Source organism: Perca fluviatilis, chromosome 20 (assembly GCF_010015445.1).
Source record: "Perca fluviatilis chromosome 20, GENO_Pfluv_1.0, whole genome shotgun sequence".
Classification (NCBI taxonomy): domain Eukaryota; kingdom Metazoa; phylum Chordata; class Actinopteri; order Perciformes; family Percidae; genus Perca; species Perca fluviatilis.
Genome location: NC_053131.1, coordinates 29171274 through 29189360, shown reverse-complemented (window position 1 = coordinate 29189360; position 18087 = coordinate 29171274). Strand labels below are relative to the sequence as shown.

Sequence of the window (18087 nt, the reverse complement as noted above, 5' to 3'; positions counted from 1 at the left end):
TTATTCTAAGAACACAAGGTAGAAGTCAACTCCAGGACTAAGATTTATTAACTGTAAAGATTTATTATATTTACATGCGCACAATTTTGCCGACAACTTCAAAATAAAACAGCCCGTGAGTTGCTAATATTCAGTGTTTAGTTGTACGTGTGCTTAGAGCAGATAGCCTACCATCCATAAGAATTAACATGACCAATAATATCAATATTAATTATTGTTATTGTTTTAATAAGAATCAGTGTTAATATTTGTTATAATATTGGTAATTTTCTCGTTGAGGACTGTTCTGAGGAGTTAAATAACCATCAGCGGAGGGCAGTAAAAACTAATTCACTAAAAGTCACACATCACAGCTGTCAAATCCATTTCATTATATTTTATTCTATTATATATTTTATATTTGTTAATTATTATTAGTAGTAATAATACCAGTACCTGCAATAGTAGTAATCAGTGCTAATGTATTTTTCCTACGAGACTGTGGAGTTATAGTTCATCACTTTGACCACTAGACGGCAGTCAAAGCTCAGATTCTCTAGTGCCCTATATTTATATATTTTATTTCTAAATAAAGGGCACTAAGATTCTCCAGCACTGTCAAGAGGTCAAGATTGAAACAATGATATACGCGTACTTCTGGTAAAACCTTCAAAGTAAAACAACTAAAACAGGCCTAACTATTCCATTTTGCTTCCCCTCGAAGATAGATGGGTAAATAGCGTCGTCCGGTGTATGCAATAATTGCTTGCATCCATATAACAGTTTATGCTTGCACCACTGTCATGAATTCGACCTAATTTGATTTGCAATTTCCGTCCAAATGGGCTTCCGTAGTTGTCCCCTCTTCAATTTCTTCCGGAAGAAACAGCATTGCACGAAGGGCGGAATATAACAACACGGTACTGGGTACTGTCACAACTCAGAAACAACCAAACAGTTTTCCTTCTTTTTTGTGGTTTTGCTTGGCCACAGAGCTACTTCGCCTCTCCATGCTGCTGTGCCGGGTCTCGGCAGTAAGCCAGACGCTAGCGAGATGGGGACGGAGGTCACACCGGGGAGGCGGCCTCCTCCACCGTGCTCTCTCCTTCAGCTCCAGCCGCGGTGTGAGTTCAGGGGAAGGCAGCGCTCAGCTGCCCGCAGAGGCAGTCCCTGCTCAGGGATTGTATCGAGACACAGTGCTCCTTCCCCGGACTGAGTTCCCAATGAAACTGACTGGACAGAAGCTGCTGGACCGAGAACTCCAGATACAGAAGGTACGACGAACGATAGAAGCCGACCCTCTACAAAAAAAACCATAAATTTCCCCCTGCTCTTTGACAGCTGGACGCATTGTAACACATGACTTAAAATCTTCTAACGGTACATTTCTTTGGGGTTCATTCCTTCGTTCGGCATGCATCAGATGTTTCGAAAGGCAGTTATTTCCTAATTTCCCCTCAATAGACAGGCTCCGTTCTAGGTTATGCTCACTGAAAATAATATCCCGACTGACAGATCACGGCTTAAATATTGACTTCGGTTTGGTGATACATAATAAGTGACTTATCACCCTCTAGCTGCCTGTGTATACATACTTAGATTTGCACAACTCAAATCTAGCTATGCACATTATCTTGATGTTGAAGCACTGTTACAGATAGCTCCATTTGAATAATGTTTTGTTTTTGTCACATGAAAAATATAAATACTTTCTACTTTTGCAGGAGTGTGGATTCGCAGATTTGTACTCCTGGCAAAGAGAGAGGAAGGCCAAGAAGGAGTTCTGCCTACATGATGGCCCCCCGTATGCCAATGGAGACCCTCATGTAGGACATGCACTCAATAAGGTGATTAGTTAACAGTGTGCTTGTTGTGTTTCAGTCATTTTTTTTTGTGGCTTTTATGGTGCATTATAAAGAATAATAATTCTGACTTATTATTCGGCTGCCATCGACGCCTGCAGTAACATTTAGTCGCTGCTGTAAAATTCTAAGCTTTCTGATGGCAATGACCGCTCAAACACTGCCAGAATGAACGTTCAATTCACTGTTGTTTGGTCCAGATCCTGAAAGATATCCGTAACCGTTTTGAGATGCTGAGGGGGCGGCAGATCCACTACATCCCAGGATGGGACTGCCACGGTCTGCCCATCGAGCTGAAGGCTCTGGGGGAGATGGGGACGAGCGACCTCGGCCCCCTGCAGATAAGACAGAAAGGTAAAGATGGACAGAAACTGGATGAACATGTCCGTTATTAGATTTGCACCTGTTGTAATGCATTCATTCCATTCAGCACGGGAGTTTGCAGAGGGGGCCATAGCTCGTCAGAAGGCTGCTTTCCAGCGCTGGGGGTTGATGGCTGACTGGGACCAGTGTTACTACACGTATGATGGAGCCTACGAGGCTGCTCAGCTGAGAGTCTTTCAAGAGATGCACAGCAAGGTGGGCAATGATGTGCTGTTCAGCAAACCTTTGTTGGCAATAGTAACATTAGTAGTTATTGCAACAATGTAAAAGCAACAGGACCTTACAGTAGCACAGGAATGGGATTTGGATATTATTGATTTTTCTCCAGACATATTATCATATCTTGTTTCTTCAGGGGTTCATCTACCAGGACTACAAGCCAGTATTCTGGTCTCCTTCATCAAGGTATTGCGTTAGTATGCTTATGCAGAGGTTGCTGCATAGATGCATCAATATGTTAATCGATTATATTCTAGATCAACATATATTAACTGCTTTTGCTCCTGTTGTGTGCTTTATTCCTGTCTCTGTGCATCTATAGAACGGCCTTAGCAGAGGCAGAGTTGGAGTACAACCCTGAGCATGTGAGCAGAGCCATCTATGCCACATTCCCCCTGAGCACACTGCCACCGGGGATAGCCTCAGAAGGTAATACAAATGCACACACACACACACACACACACACACACACACACACACACACACACACACACACACACACACACACACATACAGGTAAATGAGGTTTTAAACATCTCTGTGCCGGCTGTGGCCGGAGGCATTACGTTTTTGCGGACGTACAGACTGACGTCCGTTCCATTCTTGTATACGTGATGTCTCAGGACCACCCAGGAGGGAATTTCTTCAAATGTTTGACAAAGTCTTTGACTACATATACTATGAGTCTGGACAGACATGGATGTAAACTGCAACTTGACTAGTTGGCTGTTAGGCGATAATTCTATTTAGAAAATATTGTACTTCTGACCAGGTGTGAAATCTATTAACAGTGTATGGGTGTACGGTTTGTTTACCTCGGCAGGTTTGGAAGGTGTCTCTGTGTTGGTGTGGACCACCCAGCCCTGGACCATTCCTGCCAACCAGGCCGTCTGCTACATGCCCAAAGCCCAGTAAGTGTCTCTGCAGACATGGCTCAGCTCTCATTAATCTAGGCTGTACCTGAGGATTACTAGGAGCTAAGTGGGGCAACAGCACACTCTTCTTGTTTTGTGTTTTGCAATTTGCCTGATTGCTCTATAGAGTCTGACCAATACTAGGTTTCTGAGGCAGATACCCATGTTGATATTTAAAGGTCCCATGGCATGAAAATTTCACTTTATGAGGTTTTTTAACATGAATATGCGTTCCCCCAGCCTGCCTATGGTCCCCCAGTGGCTAGAAATGGCGATAGGTGTAAACCGAGCCCTGGGTATCCTGCTCTGCCTTTGAGAAAATGAAAGCTCAGATGGGCCGATCTGGAATCTTCTCCTTATGAGGTCATAAGGAGCAAGGTTTCCTCCCCTTTCTCTGCTTTGTCCGCCCAGAGAATTTGGCCCACCCATGAGAGAGAGACATCATGGCTTTCAAACGAGCAAAGTGGCAGTTGGTCAAGGCCACACCCCCACCCTCCATCTTGCCCCCCCCCCCCTCCCTCTCTCCTCCTCAGTAGCTAAAGACACAGAAAGGCACATACTAAGGAAAGCTCATTGTGGTACTGGCTCTAGTGGCTGTAATTCTGCACCAAGGCTGAACTTCAGATACAGTATTAGAGGACCACTAAGGCCTATATAAAAGAGACTTCAGATACAGTATTAGAGGACCACTAAGGTCTATATAAAAGAGACTTCAGATACAGTATAAGGGGACCACTAAGGCCTATATAAAAGAGACTTCAGATACAGTATTAGAGGACCACTAAGGCCTATATAAAAGAGACTTCAGATACAGTATTAGGGGACCACTAAGGTCTATATAAAAGAGACTTCAGATACAGTATTAGGGGACCACTAAGATCTATATAAAAGAGACTTCAGATACAGTATTAGGGGACCACTAAGATCTATATAAAATAGACTTCAGATACAGTATTAGGGGACCACTAAGGTCTATATAAAAGAGACTTCAGATACAGTATTAGGGGACCACTAAGGTCTATATAAAAGAGACTTCAGATACAGTATTAGGGGACCACTAAGGTCTATATAAAAGAGACTTCAGATACAGTATTAGGGGACCACTAAGATCTATATAAAATAGACTTCAGATACAGTATTAGGGGACCACTAAGGTCTATATAAAAGAGACTTCAGATACAGTATTAGGGGACCACTAAGGTCTATATAAAAGAGACTTCAGATACAGTATTAGGGGACCACTAAGGTCTATATAAAAGCATCCAAAGAGCACCATGTCATGGGACCTTTTTAAGAGTTAAAAATTCAAATTTAAAAAAACAACCTTTTTGTTTGTCTTACATTAAAGGATAGGTTAAAAAAAATCACTTCGGTCTTTAAACCAAATGTCTTTATTCTGAAAAAAGGCCAGTGATAACATGTTTGACTAACAATACAGATTATGTCTGCGATATGAATGTGATGTGGTACCAAATGTGGTAAAGGCAATTTCTGTTTGCAGGTACTCTGTGCTGAAGAGGGCAGACAACTCTCAGCTGCTGTTGGTGGCCACTGAGCGCACAGCCAGCGTGGCAGCGCTGCTGGGCACAGAGCTGGATAGTGTAGCCACCTTTACAGGTCTCTCACACACACACACACACACACACACACACACACACACACACACACACACACACACACACACACACACACACACACACACACACACACACACACACACACACAGAGGTGTCTTGTCATTTACAAACGTAACCATGCTCATGTCCCCTGTCCTTCTGTACCAAGGCTCCCAACTTGAGGGTGGGAGCTGCAAACATCCCACAATTCCTGACAAGGAAGTGCTGCTATTGCCGGCCAATCATGTGACTATGGCAAAAGGAACAGGATTGGTCCACACAGCGCCAGCTCATGGCATGGAGGATTACAGCGTGGCTTCACAGTTTAAACTGTCTGTGGTACGGTCCTTTTTTTTTTTTTTTTTTTTTTTTTTTTCAAAATATCAACCTTTCCTGAAATGAGCAAAGTGTTTTTTGCACCATGCAAGGCAATGACATTTGTGATTGTTGATAAATTTTTTCAGTCATTTAGCAAGGAAGAAAGTGAGACATGGCTGACATGGCGCGGTTAAACACGCTTTGTGTCGCGGTGTAACTGTTTGCATGTTTTTCTTCTGCCAAAGGAGTGTATGGTGGATGAGGACGGCAAATTCACTGAACTGGCCGGCCCTGACCTACATAATCTGTCTGTTATGAGAGAAGGCACTGACAAAGGTACAGCATAATATATGACACAATAAGATACTTACTTAGCCCATGTGGATGTGTGAGTGCACGTGTTGTTTTTCATATCTTTCTCTATGTTTTTTGTTTGTGGATTGGCCTGTGTTAGTGATCTCCATGCTGAAGGAGTGTGGGGCTCTAGTGAAGGAGGAGCAGTGTGTCCATAGCTACCCGTATGACTGGAGGACGAAGCAGCCTGTCGTCATCAGGCCCAGCAAACAGTGGTTCATCAACACGGCGTCGCTTAAAGACAAGGCCAAGGTAAAGCTGGAAGACATGTTATGGTCAGACTAGTTTTTGTGAAGCTCCTATTTTTATTTGCCGGGGGAAACATATAGTCTGTTTCTGGTGCACATAAGGTGGTTCCAGGAAGGGATGTGGTTTATGTTTCGAAACCCCCACTGTATGTATGTTTGTCCAGGAGGCACTGCAGAAGGTGCGTGTTCTGCCCGAGTCAGCGAAGGGCAGCCTGTTGACCATGCTGGACAGACGGACGTACTGGTGCATCTCCAGACAGCGAAGCTGGGGCGTCCCAATCCCAGTCTTCTACCACAGAGAGACTGGAGAGGCTCTCATCAACAAGTGAGCTGATACACACCACATATGTAGACAAACTGCATCGCACACATGCTTGGATACACACACATACCACATGCCCACATTTCTGCCATGTACATATTTTTTATTTTACTTTTTAAGTATTTTATTTTCATTTTATTTTTTGTATTGTTGATTTTGTTTTCTTGCAGTCATGACATGTTTTTGTTCCCGGTTCAACCATGTAAAGCACTTTTGAAAAATGCTGTATAAATAAAGTTTATTGTTATTTATTACTCCTGTTTCTGCAGACACACAGTGTCCCATATAGCAACACTCTTCAAAGAAAAGGGTAGTGACTGTTGGTGGGAGCTTCCTGTTGAGACTTTGCTGCCAGATGCTGTGCTCAAGAAGGTCCGTATATTGTATGTGTGTTAGTGTGCATGTGAGGGTGAGATTAAGTTAGGAACGAGTTGTGGGTTTGAACCAGCCTTAGTGATACATCAGATGATGTTAGCCATGGTAAGGGGTAATCCTTCTCTAATATGATGCATATTATAATTCTGAATGCTTTTTGGCAGGAGTAGACACTAATTACTGAGAGCTGTTTGGCATTAGTGAAGATTTGTATGCTTTACCTCTCTACTGTTCATCTTTAAAGGTGCCCTGCCACACAAAACCGTTTTTTACTTTTATGTTAGGTCCATATGTGTTATGTCGTGAATGTGAAAATGAAGCGCTACCTCCTCTGTCAGCGCTAGTAGGGCTGGGTAATATGGAGAAAATCATATATCACGATATTTTTGACCAAATACCTTGATATCGATACCGCAACGATATCGTAGTGTTGACTATTGGTGCTTTCACAAAATATTTACACAATGAGATTTTTGATAAATAATCATCAGTAATGTGGATATAATGACTAAATGGGTAAAGGCAAATAATAGAACAGCTAGAACAGTCTGGTAAGTTCAGAAAATGACATCACTTTACTGTAATGCAGCCTTTAAAACCAGGAAAAGACAACACTTATGCCGTATTACGATATCCAAAATCGAAGACGACATCTAGTCTCATATCACAGTATCGATATAATATCGATATATTGCCCAGCTCTAGCCACTTAAAAGAAATAAGCGGAGAAATCAGGCCAATTACAAAAGCTGGTCAGTCTGACGTGGTGTTGCCTGAGCTCATTACTATTCATGAGCTCGCCCAGTTGCGCTGGGTAAAGGATGCTGATAGCTAGGCTCTCATTGGCTAGCTGTTAGCCAATCAGAGTCAAGCAGTTTAGCTTGTTGAATATTAATGAGAACTGGCAGAAATCAAGCTGAGTCTTCCTGCAAGCTTACTATACCACGCTAGAATGGCTTTAAACAAGGTAACCAAGGCATTTTTTTCCACAAAAAATGTTAGAGTCCATGGTAGAACTTCAGACATTACCACAAAGTAATAAAATACGTGTTGCGTATAAAATCATTCTCACTTTAAAAAAGCTGTTTAAATGTTAAAAGCAATAGTTTTATTTATTTTTCTTAATGAATAAACTGCATTATCAACATATTTCATATCAACACCGAATACAATGTGAAATGATTTACCCAATAACAAGTCAAACAATTATCTCCCAACTCTGCAGAACTGTGGCATTTTAAGTCTCCTGTAAGCTATTGTTTGGTTAACACCTCTGATAAAGCCACTGTACACCACTTTCCCAGCAGGCAGACAAAGCAAATAGCCGGTGGACATACAGTAGTGGAACAACTTCCAGCTAAAGACGGATCTTTTTGTCAGGAGTTTGAGTTCTTCTGCCCTCACTTAAAAAGTAATCAATGTAGCGTTCAATGTGATTTATTAATATTGTCATCAGTTGTCATCAGTTTTCTGTTGGCCAACTACAGTCATTCATCCATTACCGTTTCTTTGTGTGTGTCTCTATCAGAGTAAAGCAGGTCCAGTGACTGACTACGTTCGGGGAGAAGACGTCCTCGACATCTGGTTTGATAGCGGAGCTTCATGGGCTGCTGTACTGGAAGGTACATCTGAAATGACATTAGTCTGTCCTGTTATGCATGTCATACTAAATACAAATAGATTTAGTTGATTTTTGTGGGAATCGGCATCTGTGAAAGACACTAATACACCATTACTTCCTTTTATTAGTAATGGTAGTTTCTGATATATGTGTGATTGTTGAAAACTGATGTCCATAGCTGCAAAAGGCTTTAACTGCTGATTACTTCTATAAAACTGATGCTTTCTCATCCAGTTTTGATAATCTACAAAAACGTTGATATTTGTACATTGATGCGATGTTGCTCCTTCACACTTCTTTCTCTTTAATGACACTCATCAAGGTTGTTCTCAGAATAGCAGCAGTTAATTCTCCAGCTCAGTTCAATGACTGCCAGCTTTCAGGATGCCTTTAATCACCTCTCTCTTCATTAGTTTTATTGTAGAGAAAGCTACTTACACTTGCCTTACACAGTCTACTAATTAAGTTGCTTTGCAAAGTGTATTGTAAGCAAAAGCAGTAGTTTGCTGACCACACACCTGGATTAGAAGGCAGTGCAGCCTCAGCATACTATTACCAGGCTCACCGTGCTAGGTGTCTGCAATGCAACATTAGTAGAACATCAGACAATACAATCAGTGAACACATTTATATTGCAGATACACTGCCAGAGATAACCACCTTTGTAGGGACAGTTCACCCCAAAATCACAAATACATAGTTTTCCTCACAATATCGATTTTTCAAAAATATTCATGTAAGACAGTGGTTCACGTTTATGTTGTGTTTAAACCCCTACTGCTAGATGGCTATGCTGAGACGCACCACTAGTGTCCTTGCCTAGCAGTGCCTAACCGTGCCTAACCGTGCCTAACAGTGCCTAACGGTGCCTAGCAGTGCCTGTCTTTTTGCTAGAAGCTAACAACGTAGCTATGGCTGAACTTTGGCCGACTTTAGCATATAAACATTAGCTCACTAAGAACCTGTGAACCACAATCCCAAACTGGCAGTTTGATTTTCTGTGTACTGAATTGTTTACCTAAAGTAAATTTCTTTGACTTTTATGAACATCATGTCTTTTTTTAAATATTAGTTTTTCTAAAATTATACTTTAAAACAATCCCAATATATTGCCTTACGCAGAGTATTGAAATATATTGCAATATATTGAATCGTGACCTATGTATCGTGATACGTATCGTATCGCCAGATTCTTGCCAATACCCAGCTTTAGTGTTAAGGTTGGCCAGTCCATGACTGGCCGATGAAAATGATTTAGGTGAAGATGTCATTTGTTTACTTGTGAATCAGAACACAAGATCAAATTACGTGCTGAGGTGGATCTTTTCAATGTCGCTGTTTTGGTTGTGTTGTCGTTTCCAGAGGAGATGGACAGAGACACTGAGGAGCCTGAGTCCCGTCTCAACTGGCTCCCTGCTGCGCTTCGCAAACCTCGGGTCACAGGTTATTTGATCATCCGCCTACCGGCCAACACAGCTGCCTCTGTCTTCCAATGCCTTTGGCTCTCTCTGTCTGTGTTTCTCAGACATTTTTACTCCTCTTGTCTCAGTCTGCTTGTAAACGTTCTCTAATACCTATGTTAGTTAAAGGAATACGCCACCGTTTGTTGAAATAGGGTTATTCACCGTCTCCTCTATATTTATATAGGTGGGCAAACGCATTTTTGTCTCAGTGCATGCATTGTCTTAGTCCGCCGCCGCTAGCTTAGCTTAGCGTAATGAATGGAATCCTTTGTTGCCGTTTGCATGTTGTGAGTAAAAGTGACCCCAACAACAACAAAAACAAAACCTAATTACTTCTTGTGGCCTGCGTATTCACAACAAGTAAAAATAGCAATGCAGATTAAGACTAGACGATTTCCTAGGTAGATATTGACTTGGGACTATATTGGGTGGAAGTAGGCTACAGCCGAAGCACTGCTACTCGGGCACAGAGATATCGGCAGCCCGCGGGGCTCTGCGGCCAGCGCAAAGTCACTGTTTCTGGGTTAGTGGACAACCAAATGCCCATGCCCTGACTGAGCTCCGCGGCAGGCCGCCCGCGGGGCCGGCGCAAAGTCACTGTTTCTGGGTTACTGGACGGTCAGCGGCCCGCCGAGCCCCGCGGAGTGAGACAAAAATGCGTTTGCCCACCTATATAAATATAGAGGAGACGGTGAATAACCCTATTTCAACAAACGGTGGCGTATTCCTTTAACGTGCGCTTGTTGCCCTGTGTGCGCTGATGCGCTCATCGGTTGACATTTCTGAATGCCTTCCTACAGTTGCTTAATAAAAGCGTGGCGTCTTTATTGCCTGTCGGTGTCGGGCCGGGTTCGGTCATGGCTCCGGACTCTAACTCTGACTTGCGGCCCTTTGCTGCATGTCATTTCCCCCTCTCTCTCCCTTTTTTCATCTGTCCTGTGTAATTAAAGGCCTAAAATGCCCAAAAGAATAATCTTTAATAAAATGCTGTGACGAGTATTTATATACCGAACGTGGAAGTAGGAGACTACGAGGAACTCAGACAGAATGAACGCCAACACATCACTTTTATCCTCCTCCTCTCTTTCTCTCTGTGGCAGTTTGTTTCTTTTTCCAGGAATGGCCCAAACTCTGCACTTCTTGACCATTTGTTTTGTCTGTGGATTGGTTCAGGATAGAGATAGATGAGGCTGAACGTTCTTTGTGCCTGTGATGCCAAGGCTGCAACACCTGTCTTTCAGATAGCTGTCTATCTGTAACCATCTGGAGTTCAAAAATAGATAAAACAGGCTATGTGGACAAGGCATGTTTATTGAGTCTACTCACTAACACTGGCTGGTCTCTCTAGACACTTCTCTCCTCTGGAACAGTCTTCACATGCACTAACCATTTTGTTTACGTAATATTTTAGAGACATGAGTGTAAAAACGATTTCCCTCTCATTTTTCTGCAACTTGCTCTCCTCCAGAGTCAGACTCCAGGGCAGATGCTTATGTGGAAGGGAAGGACCAGATTGGAGGCTGGTTTCAGTCCTCGCTGCTCACCAGCGTAGCCGTCAAGAACAAAGCACCTTACAAGTGAGTGACCTATCCACTTTTATTTTTTTTATTTAACCTTTATTTATTCAGGTAAGTCGATTGAGAACAAATTCTCATTTGCAATGAAGACCTGTGACATTCACACAGTTCCAACCACAGTCTGATCTGCCGGCCACTGAGCTGCTCCACCGGAGCGGTTGGGGTTAAGCGCCTTGCTCAAGGGCACCTCAGTGGTGGTAATGAGGGAGGGACAATTGCTGCTCTTTCACTTTCCCCACCCAGATTTTTATCCTGCCGGTCTGGGGATTGAACCCACGACCTCCCGGTCACAAGCTCGCTTCTTTAGACACATGCTGTGAGCTATATCTAAATGACTGTAAATCACTGTTAATACATTTACCAGATACATAAAAATAAATTGGACTGAATAACATTGCAATACAAATGACCGCAATGTAGTGGATACACATTTTAACATGAATAAATTGCGTTTAAATTAAAAAAAAAAACATCTGGTGCACATTGCTTTCCCAAGAATACCAAAAGCTTGTGATTGGTCATAGGTGTAATTGAAAGTGACACTTATCATCCACAAGTTTGTCAGTTTAGAGTTACTGATATTGTTTGACAAAAAGGCAAAGAAGCCTTAATACTTAATTTTCAAGGACAATAAAGTCATAAGAGGGACCAAGTGTGCGCACATCCAGGCAAAATAAATAAATAAATAATAATAAATGATTTAGTTGGAGCCTTACAGTGTGTAGACCTCCTGTGTGCCCTGCAGTTAATGACAATAAAGTTACACATTTTTTGAGATTATAGTTTTCGTGATGCTACTCCAGCAATTTTCTGTTAATGCACAACACAAGTTAGGGCACTCACAAGAGACAGATGAAAAAAGAATGGTTGAAATTAAAGCAGCAGAGATATTCTGACTTTTGGTCTTTAGTGTGGGTCCAACACTTGATCCTACATTTCCCATAATTGTGTGAATGCTGATTCAGCAGCACTTCGTTGTACTATACTATGACTTTTTTTTCAACATACTATATATGCCTCTTTTTGACATACTATTCTATGACTTTTTCATGACTTTTTTTTGACAAACTATACAATGACTTTTTTCGTCATACGTACCAAACTGTGACTTTTTCATGACTTTGTTTGACATACTATACTTTGACTTTTTAGGATATACCATACTATTACTTTATACGACATACCATTCTATGACTTTTTAATGGCTTTTTTTCAACAAACTATACTATGACTTTTTATCCCTCTTTTCGACATACTATAATATGACTTTTTAATGGCTGTTTTCGACATACTTTATTTGGTGGCTCAGGGTTAGGGTTGTACACTTCACTTTCCTCTGATGATCTCAGTTAACAAACTAGTAAACTGTATGAAAAATATGAATCGCTGGATGTCCAGAAACATTTGGTGGCATGGTGGTTCAGTGGTTAGCACTGCTCTAACTAGCAACAGCATGTAAGTCCTTCCAGAGAGTTTTTTTGTGATTGTTCAGGCAAAAATCCTTGATTATGCGGCACGTTTTCTTAAAAAATGAGATGGAATATGCGGGATATTTATGCAATTTTATGCAATGAAATTGCGGGAACTTGCAAAAAATGCGGTTTGATGAAAAAGAGAAGAAAAAGTGATTCAACACCCGCTTTTTTTAAACTTAATTTCCAAAAATAGTTTACAGATATTCAGTCATTGCAATAAGTAAACAAATAAGATACAAATAATATAATATTAAAGTAAAATAAAAGTAATAGTCTAAACAGAGGGAAATAAAAGATACAAAAGAGACAGACTTTCAAAAATCGTTAATAATATCGAAAGCAGGAGCACTTAAACAAAGACATTTGAGTAGACCTCAGATATTAAGATAGCTTTCTTATTGGATACCAACTTAAGAGACTCAAAGTACATGTCAAATTCAACCATCAACACGCTGCTTTTCGATGATGTTCACGTCGCGTAATTACGTCACTTCATAACGTTCCCATGGCAACAGGGGAAAATGGCTGCTCTTGTGTGAAGTAAACGCAACATTTTTTCAACTTTCTGCTAAGATATATGTGACTTTTTTGCAACGAAAATGCGGGGATTATGAAATCATGCAAGCACCACATATTTTGCGTGGAAATGGGGCAATTTATGCGGCGAAAGTGCGGCATATTTGAAAAAATGCGGCCCCTGCATGAATATGCGGACATTGGCTGATTATGCATTGAATTATGCAATCACATAATCGCATTTTTCTGGAGGGACTGGTAAGCACTGCAGACTCTGCACTTGGTTTGAGCCCCAGTCCGGGCTGGGCCTTTTCGTTTGGAGTTTGCATGTTCTTCCAGACTTATTTGACATACTATACTTTGACTTTTTTTATGACTTTTTTTTTTACATACTCCAACACATACAAATATCAACTAAAACATATTTTTTTGGGCCAAAATAATTTTTTATTATTGAAAAACTTCAGTCGCACTCTCTTGCAATATTTTAATTTAGCTGATAAGACATTGGTGTGTGTGTGTGTGTGTGTGTGTGTGTGTGTGTGTGTGTGTGTGTGTGTGTGTGTGTGTGTGTGTGTGTGTGTGTGTGTGTGTGTGTGTGTGTGTGTGTGTAGGTCTCTGGTGGTCCATGGCTTTGCAGTCACTGAGAAAGGAGAGAAGATGTCCAAGTCTCTAGGAAACGTTGTGGATCCTGACACAGTCATTAATGGAGGGAAGGTAAGGTCAGAGGAGAGATGATGAATCGTTGGATAGCTTTTTTTCTGGTCTGAAAGGACCCTTAGTGAGGCGTAACTAACTTTGTTTAAAGACTCAAACTCCGACGCAATTTTGAATACTGACCATCCTAACCTCGATTAAATACTACGCACATTTTGTTTCTCCTACACACTTTTTCTCACATGTCCCGTCCTTTTCAGGACGCCACTATGCCAGCCTACGGGGCAGATGTGCTACGTTGGTGGGTGGCTGAGTCAAACGTCTTCTCTGAGGTTCAGATCGGACCCACTGCACTCAACTCAGCCAGAGACAGCATCAGCAAGGTACCAGTGCAGTAAGGACATGGCACAAGTGACATGGTTATTTTCTACAAATGATACTCACTGCGTTCACACTCTGTTCTTACGTCTCTCCCAGTTAAGGAACACTCTGAAGTTCCTGCTCGGCAACCTGCACGGTTTCGACCCACGTGTGCAGGCTGTGGACCCCAAAGAGATGCATTACATTGATCAGTACATGTTGCACCTGCTCCGCGAGTACAGCATCAAGGTGTGTTTCGGTGTAGAACTTGTTCATCTCAGTCCAAGCAGCATCAGCTGCTGACTGAAACGAGGGTGCCTGTGTGAAAGCCACTGAAGTGTGTGTGTCTGTGTGTGTGTGTGTCTGTGTGTCTGTGTGTGTCTGCAGGTGACGGACGCCTACAGTGAGTTTGACGCCGGCAGGGCCATCCGTGTCCTCCAAGCCTTCATCACCAGAGACCTCTCCAGCTTTTATTTCAGCATCATCAAAGACCGGTAAAGGCTTGCTACAACAAATAAACCACATTTGGTTTAGCCGTGCTTGTATTCTATCCAGTGGCTTCACTTTTCCTTAACTTCCTTAATCTCTTTGTCCTCCCTTGTCCCACCCTCCATCTATATCCTTATGTCTGCCTCTTTCAATCAGATTGTACTGTGATCCGGAGGACTCTCTGGGCAGAAGATCATGTCAGACCGTTTTAGAGGAAATTCTGGATGGAGTAACCAGATCAATAGCTCCCATTCTGCCACATCTAGCCGAAGAGGTCTATCTACACGCACCAGGGCATGCCGGTATGTGTCTGTTGAAGCTGTTGCGACTTTAACTCCATATAACGGCTTGGGTTTTCAACCACACAGTCTCTGTATGTATGTATGTATGTATATATATTGTTATATATACAGTATGTGTTTGCTTGCTAAGTATTCATAAACTGTAATTGTTTCTGCAGAAGAAGAGACATTGTTTAAAAGTGGCTGGATCAAAAGCAGCTCTGTGTGGCGGCGTCCAGGATTGGAGGAAGCAGTTGAAGGAGCCTGTGCCATCAGGGACTCCTTCCTGTCGTCCATTCCAGGCAAAAATGCAGCTCAGTACGACCTCACTATTGCCATTGAACCCGGCTTGCTGTTTGAACTCATGGAGGTAAATCAAATGGTGTTGGCAAATCACTCTACAGGGTTTTCCCTACCATTAAGGCTTAGGCGGAGCACCCAAGCCACCACCTAAATGGAATGAATGTATAATCCATGTAAGCATCAAAACTAACTAACGTTAAATGACTTTTCTCAGATCTAATGATTGTAGTTGGTCCCCAGTCGACTTCTTTAGTACGTTTTGCTGAGTGTTATTTATTTATTTTCTGCTCTAGCTTTTCCAACATTTTAGACACCGACATGGTAATAATAATGGTCCAGAATGATGTGAAATTATTTTTTTTATTGAAAAACGTAATATTTTCTTTAGTGAGGACCCCTTAACCCTCTGCGAAATACGTGCACCTAAGTCTTCCACCACCCTAGAGAAAACATTGCTATACATGGTTTACGTAAATGTAAGAGAGTTGACAAAAGACACTGAAAATGACCTTATATTTGTATATAATAATATGTACAAATGCTAAGGCAATCCACGTGCCTTGAAATGACTATAAATTAATTATTAAACTCTTTTTATTTAATTATTTTTTTTATAAATATAGATAGTTATGGCAAGGCTTGAGGACTTCCAAACATTATACCTCATCAGTTCCAGAGTGCTAGAATCATGCACACACATGTATTATACATAACATTAGACACACCCCTCAAACCATCTCTTCCCCCTGCTTCCATCTGGCAGGCGCTATCGGGCCTTTAGAGCATGCGCCTCCAGGCCAACGTGCCAACTAAATTGGTCTGCAATGGGTTGTTTGCCTACATAACACTATATTTATAAATGATCTGGCATTTACTGCAGCATGGTTTAAGAGGGGTAACATATTTTGCACTGGTAATGTAACACATGTTTACATTACTGTCAATATATAATAAATAGAAAAGTACAAATATATAAAATATGCTACACCCATGTTTCAAAGGGACCGCATAAATACAAACTCATACCCTCCTGAACTTCCCTCCCCAGTCTCTACAAGATGAAGCCACCTCCACCTCCTCCCAGCTGGCTGAGCTGATGATGGTAGCGCGGGTCAGCCTGACCAGCGAGCTACCCCGTGACCTGCCCCCAGACGCCCTGCTGAGCCACGGCACCTTCCTCATCAACCTGGAGGGTGAGGAATGTTGACACTTAAGCTAGTGATGTAATGGTGCAGTAGAGTTTGCATCATGTCCTTTCTCCCAGCAGTCATTTCCCTCTGTCAAACACAGGTGTCCCTAAGAACGTTGCCAGTGTCAGCCAGGGCCCTGTGCCTGTTCCCACTATACCTAAATGGAAGGAAGCCATTGTTAACGCTATTAGTTACCCATGGGGCATGTATCATGAAGCAAGACTAACGGGTTAGCCAGCGATCTTCGGATTTTCTGGTATCATGAAGCCGGCTCCTTTTTATTGGCGTGCATCACCATGGTGACCTAAGCTGTATGTTCAACCTGCAGGTTAACTTCAGAGGATCAGATCAAAACCTAACAACAGCCCGGCCCAGTATAATTATGTCAGAGATGGAGAAAACGTTTCTGCTCAACACACAATGGTCTATACTGTAGTGGACAAAAAGTGACTCAGCGATGACTTCCCAAATGCTCACGATGTGTGTATGTCTATGTCCCGTCAGGTGGTGTTATCCGCGAGGACAGTGCCTACAGTATAGCAGCGGTTCCCACCTCTGCGGCCCGGTGCCCGCGCTGCCGCCGCTACACTACAGATTCTGCAGACTGCCTGTGCCCGCGCTGCCAGACCGTCGTTTCCCAGGCTCACTGACGGGCCACACCTGCTGTCACCATGACGACCAGCAAACATCCATCTTGGCTGTTTTGTTTCTCTGCTCTGGGTGAAGTTCCTCGAGGGCTGAACAGAGAACCATCACCTGAGAAATGTAAAACTGACTCCAAATCAGCTGCCGCTTCACTCTGGTTTTCTTTCATTTATTTGACTGTCAGTTAAAAGAACCTGCAGCTTGGCACATGGTTGGCTTTGGGAAAGAAAGGCCTAATAGCAGATAACAACGCATACTTGACTAAATGAGCTTCAGGCTTCACTGTTTTATGCACTCCCACACTTTCCTAGAACAGCAGGTGTGAACTCTAAAACCAAAATGTCTAAGTCGGCCTTGGGTCACTTTGCTGTGGCATGAATGCGGCGCTTATACATTTGATCTTGTACCACCAAACAATGTGATAAAGCATGAGCAAGATTGTGTACTGTATGTATAGTTGGGAATTGAAGATATTGACTTGTTTTGTCAGTCTAGAAGGAATGCCATTCAGGGGGCTTATCAGTTGTTTGTTTTTTTAAATGTCTAACTACGTGGAAAAGAAATTCATTACAATGGGTGTCACTATGTGACAACAGTAGAGAATTTATTTTGGGCGTGGGTAAGTTCTTGTGAACGTTTACCTTTTGTATAATAAATCCTGTTCCCTGTAAACTTTCCCATAAAGTTGAAGGTGTATGAGAGAAATGTAATAAATTATAAATATATGGAGTTTTAGCTCTAAACATGTTATGAGTGTCTGCTGAATTAATCAAGTAGCCAATAACACGTCATCTCAACATTTTTTCAACATACTGTACTAGTGACTATTTTCGACATTCTATGACCTTTTTTCGACATACTATATTATGACATTTTTCAACAAACTATACATACTGATTATACTGACTTTTTTCAAGTA

The 18087-nt window shown here is 42.0% G+C and overlaps 1 protein-coding gene across 2 annotated transcripts; it reads left to right on the top strand.

Moving 5' to 3' along the window:
• The first annotated feature begins 849 nt into the window (after positions 1-849).
• Positions 850-17916, top strand: iars2 (isoleucyl-tRNA synthetase 2, mitochondrial). 2 transcript variants are annotated; one of them, XM_039786817.1, is made up of 24 exons: positions 850-1253; positions 1704-1826; positions 2042-2195; positions 2272-2420; positions 2581-2630; positions 2767-2873; positions 3268-3355; positions 4860-4975; positions 5144-5313; positions 5538-5628; positions 5747-5898; positions 6059-6219; positions 6486-6588; positions 8120-8213; positions 9575-9655; positions 11144-11252; positions 13858-13960; positions 14161-14283; positions 14378-14509; positions 14648-14754; positions 14906-15051; positions 15213-15400; positions 16382-16526; positions 17028-17916. In XM_039786817.1, exons 1-24 carry the CDS (start codon positions 990-992, stop codon positions 17171-17173), a joined length of 3102 nt encoding a protein of 1033 aa, XP_039642751.1. In that variant the 5' UTR covers positions 850-989; the 3' UTR covers positions 17174-17916. The 2 variants fall into 2 exon arrangements, with proteins under 2 accessions (XP_039642751.1, XP_039642752.1); XM_039786818.1 differs by lacking the exon at positions 9575-9655 and having other exon boundaries at positions 851-1253; positions 15210-15400.
• The last annotated feature ends 171 nt before the right edge of the window (positions 17917-18087 follow it).

Excerpts from the sequence above, each read along its gene's own strand:
- iars2 (XM_039786817.1), top strand. The coding sequence starts at position 990 with ATGCTGCTGTGCCGGGTCTCGGCAGTAAGCCAGACGCTAGCGAGATGG. Across the intron at positions 4,976-5,143 it reads TAGTGTAGCCACCTTTACAG|GCTCCCAACTTGAGGGTGGG; the intron begins GTCTCTCACACA and ends TTCTGTACCAAG. Across the intron at positions 16,527-17,027 it reads CTTCCTCATCAACCTGGAGG|GTGGTGTTATCCGCGAGGAC; the intron begins GTGAGGAATGTT and ends ATGTCCCGTCAG.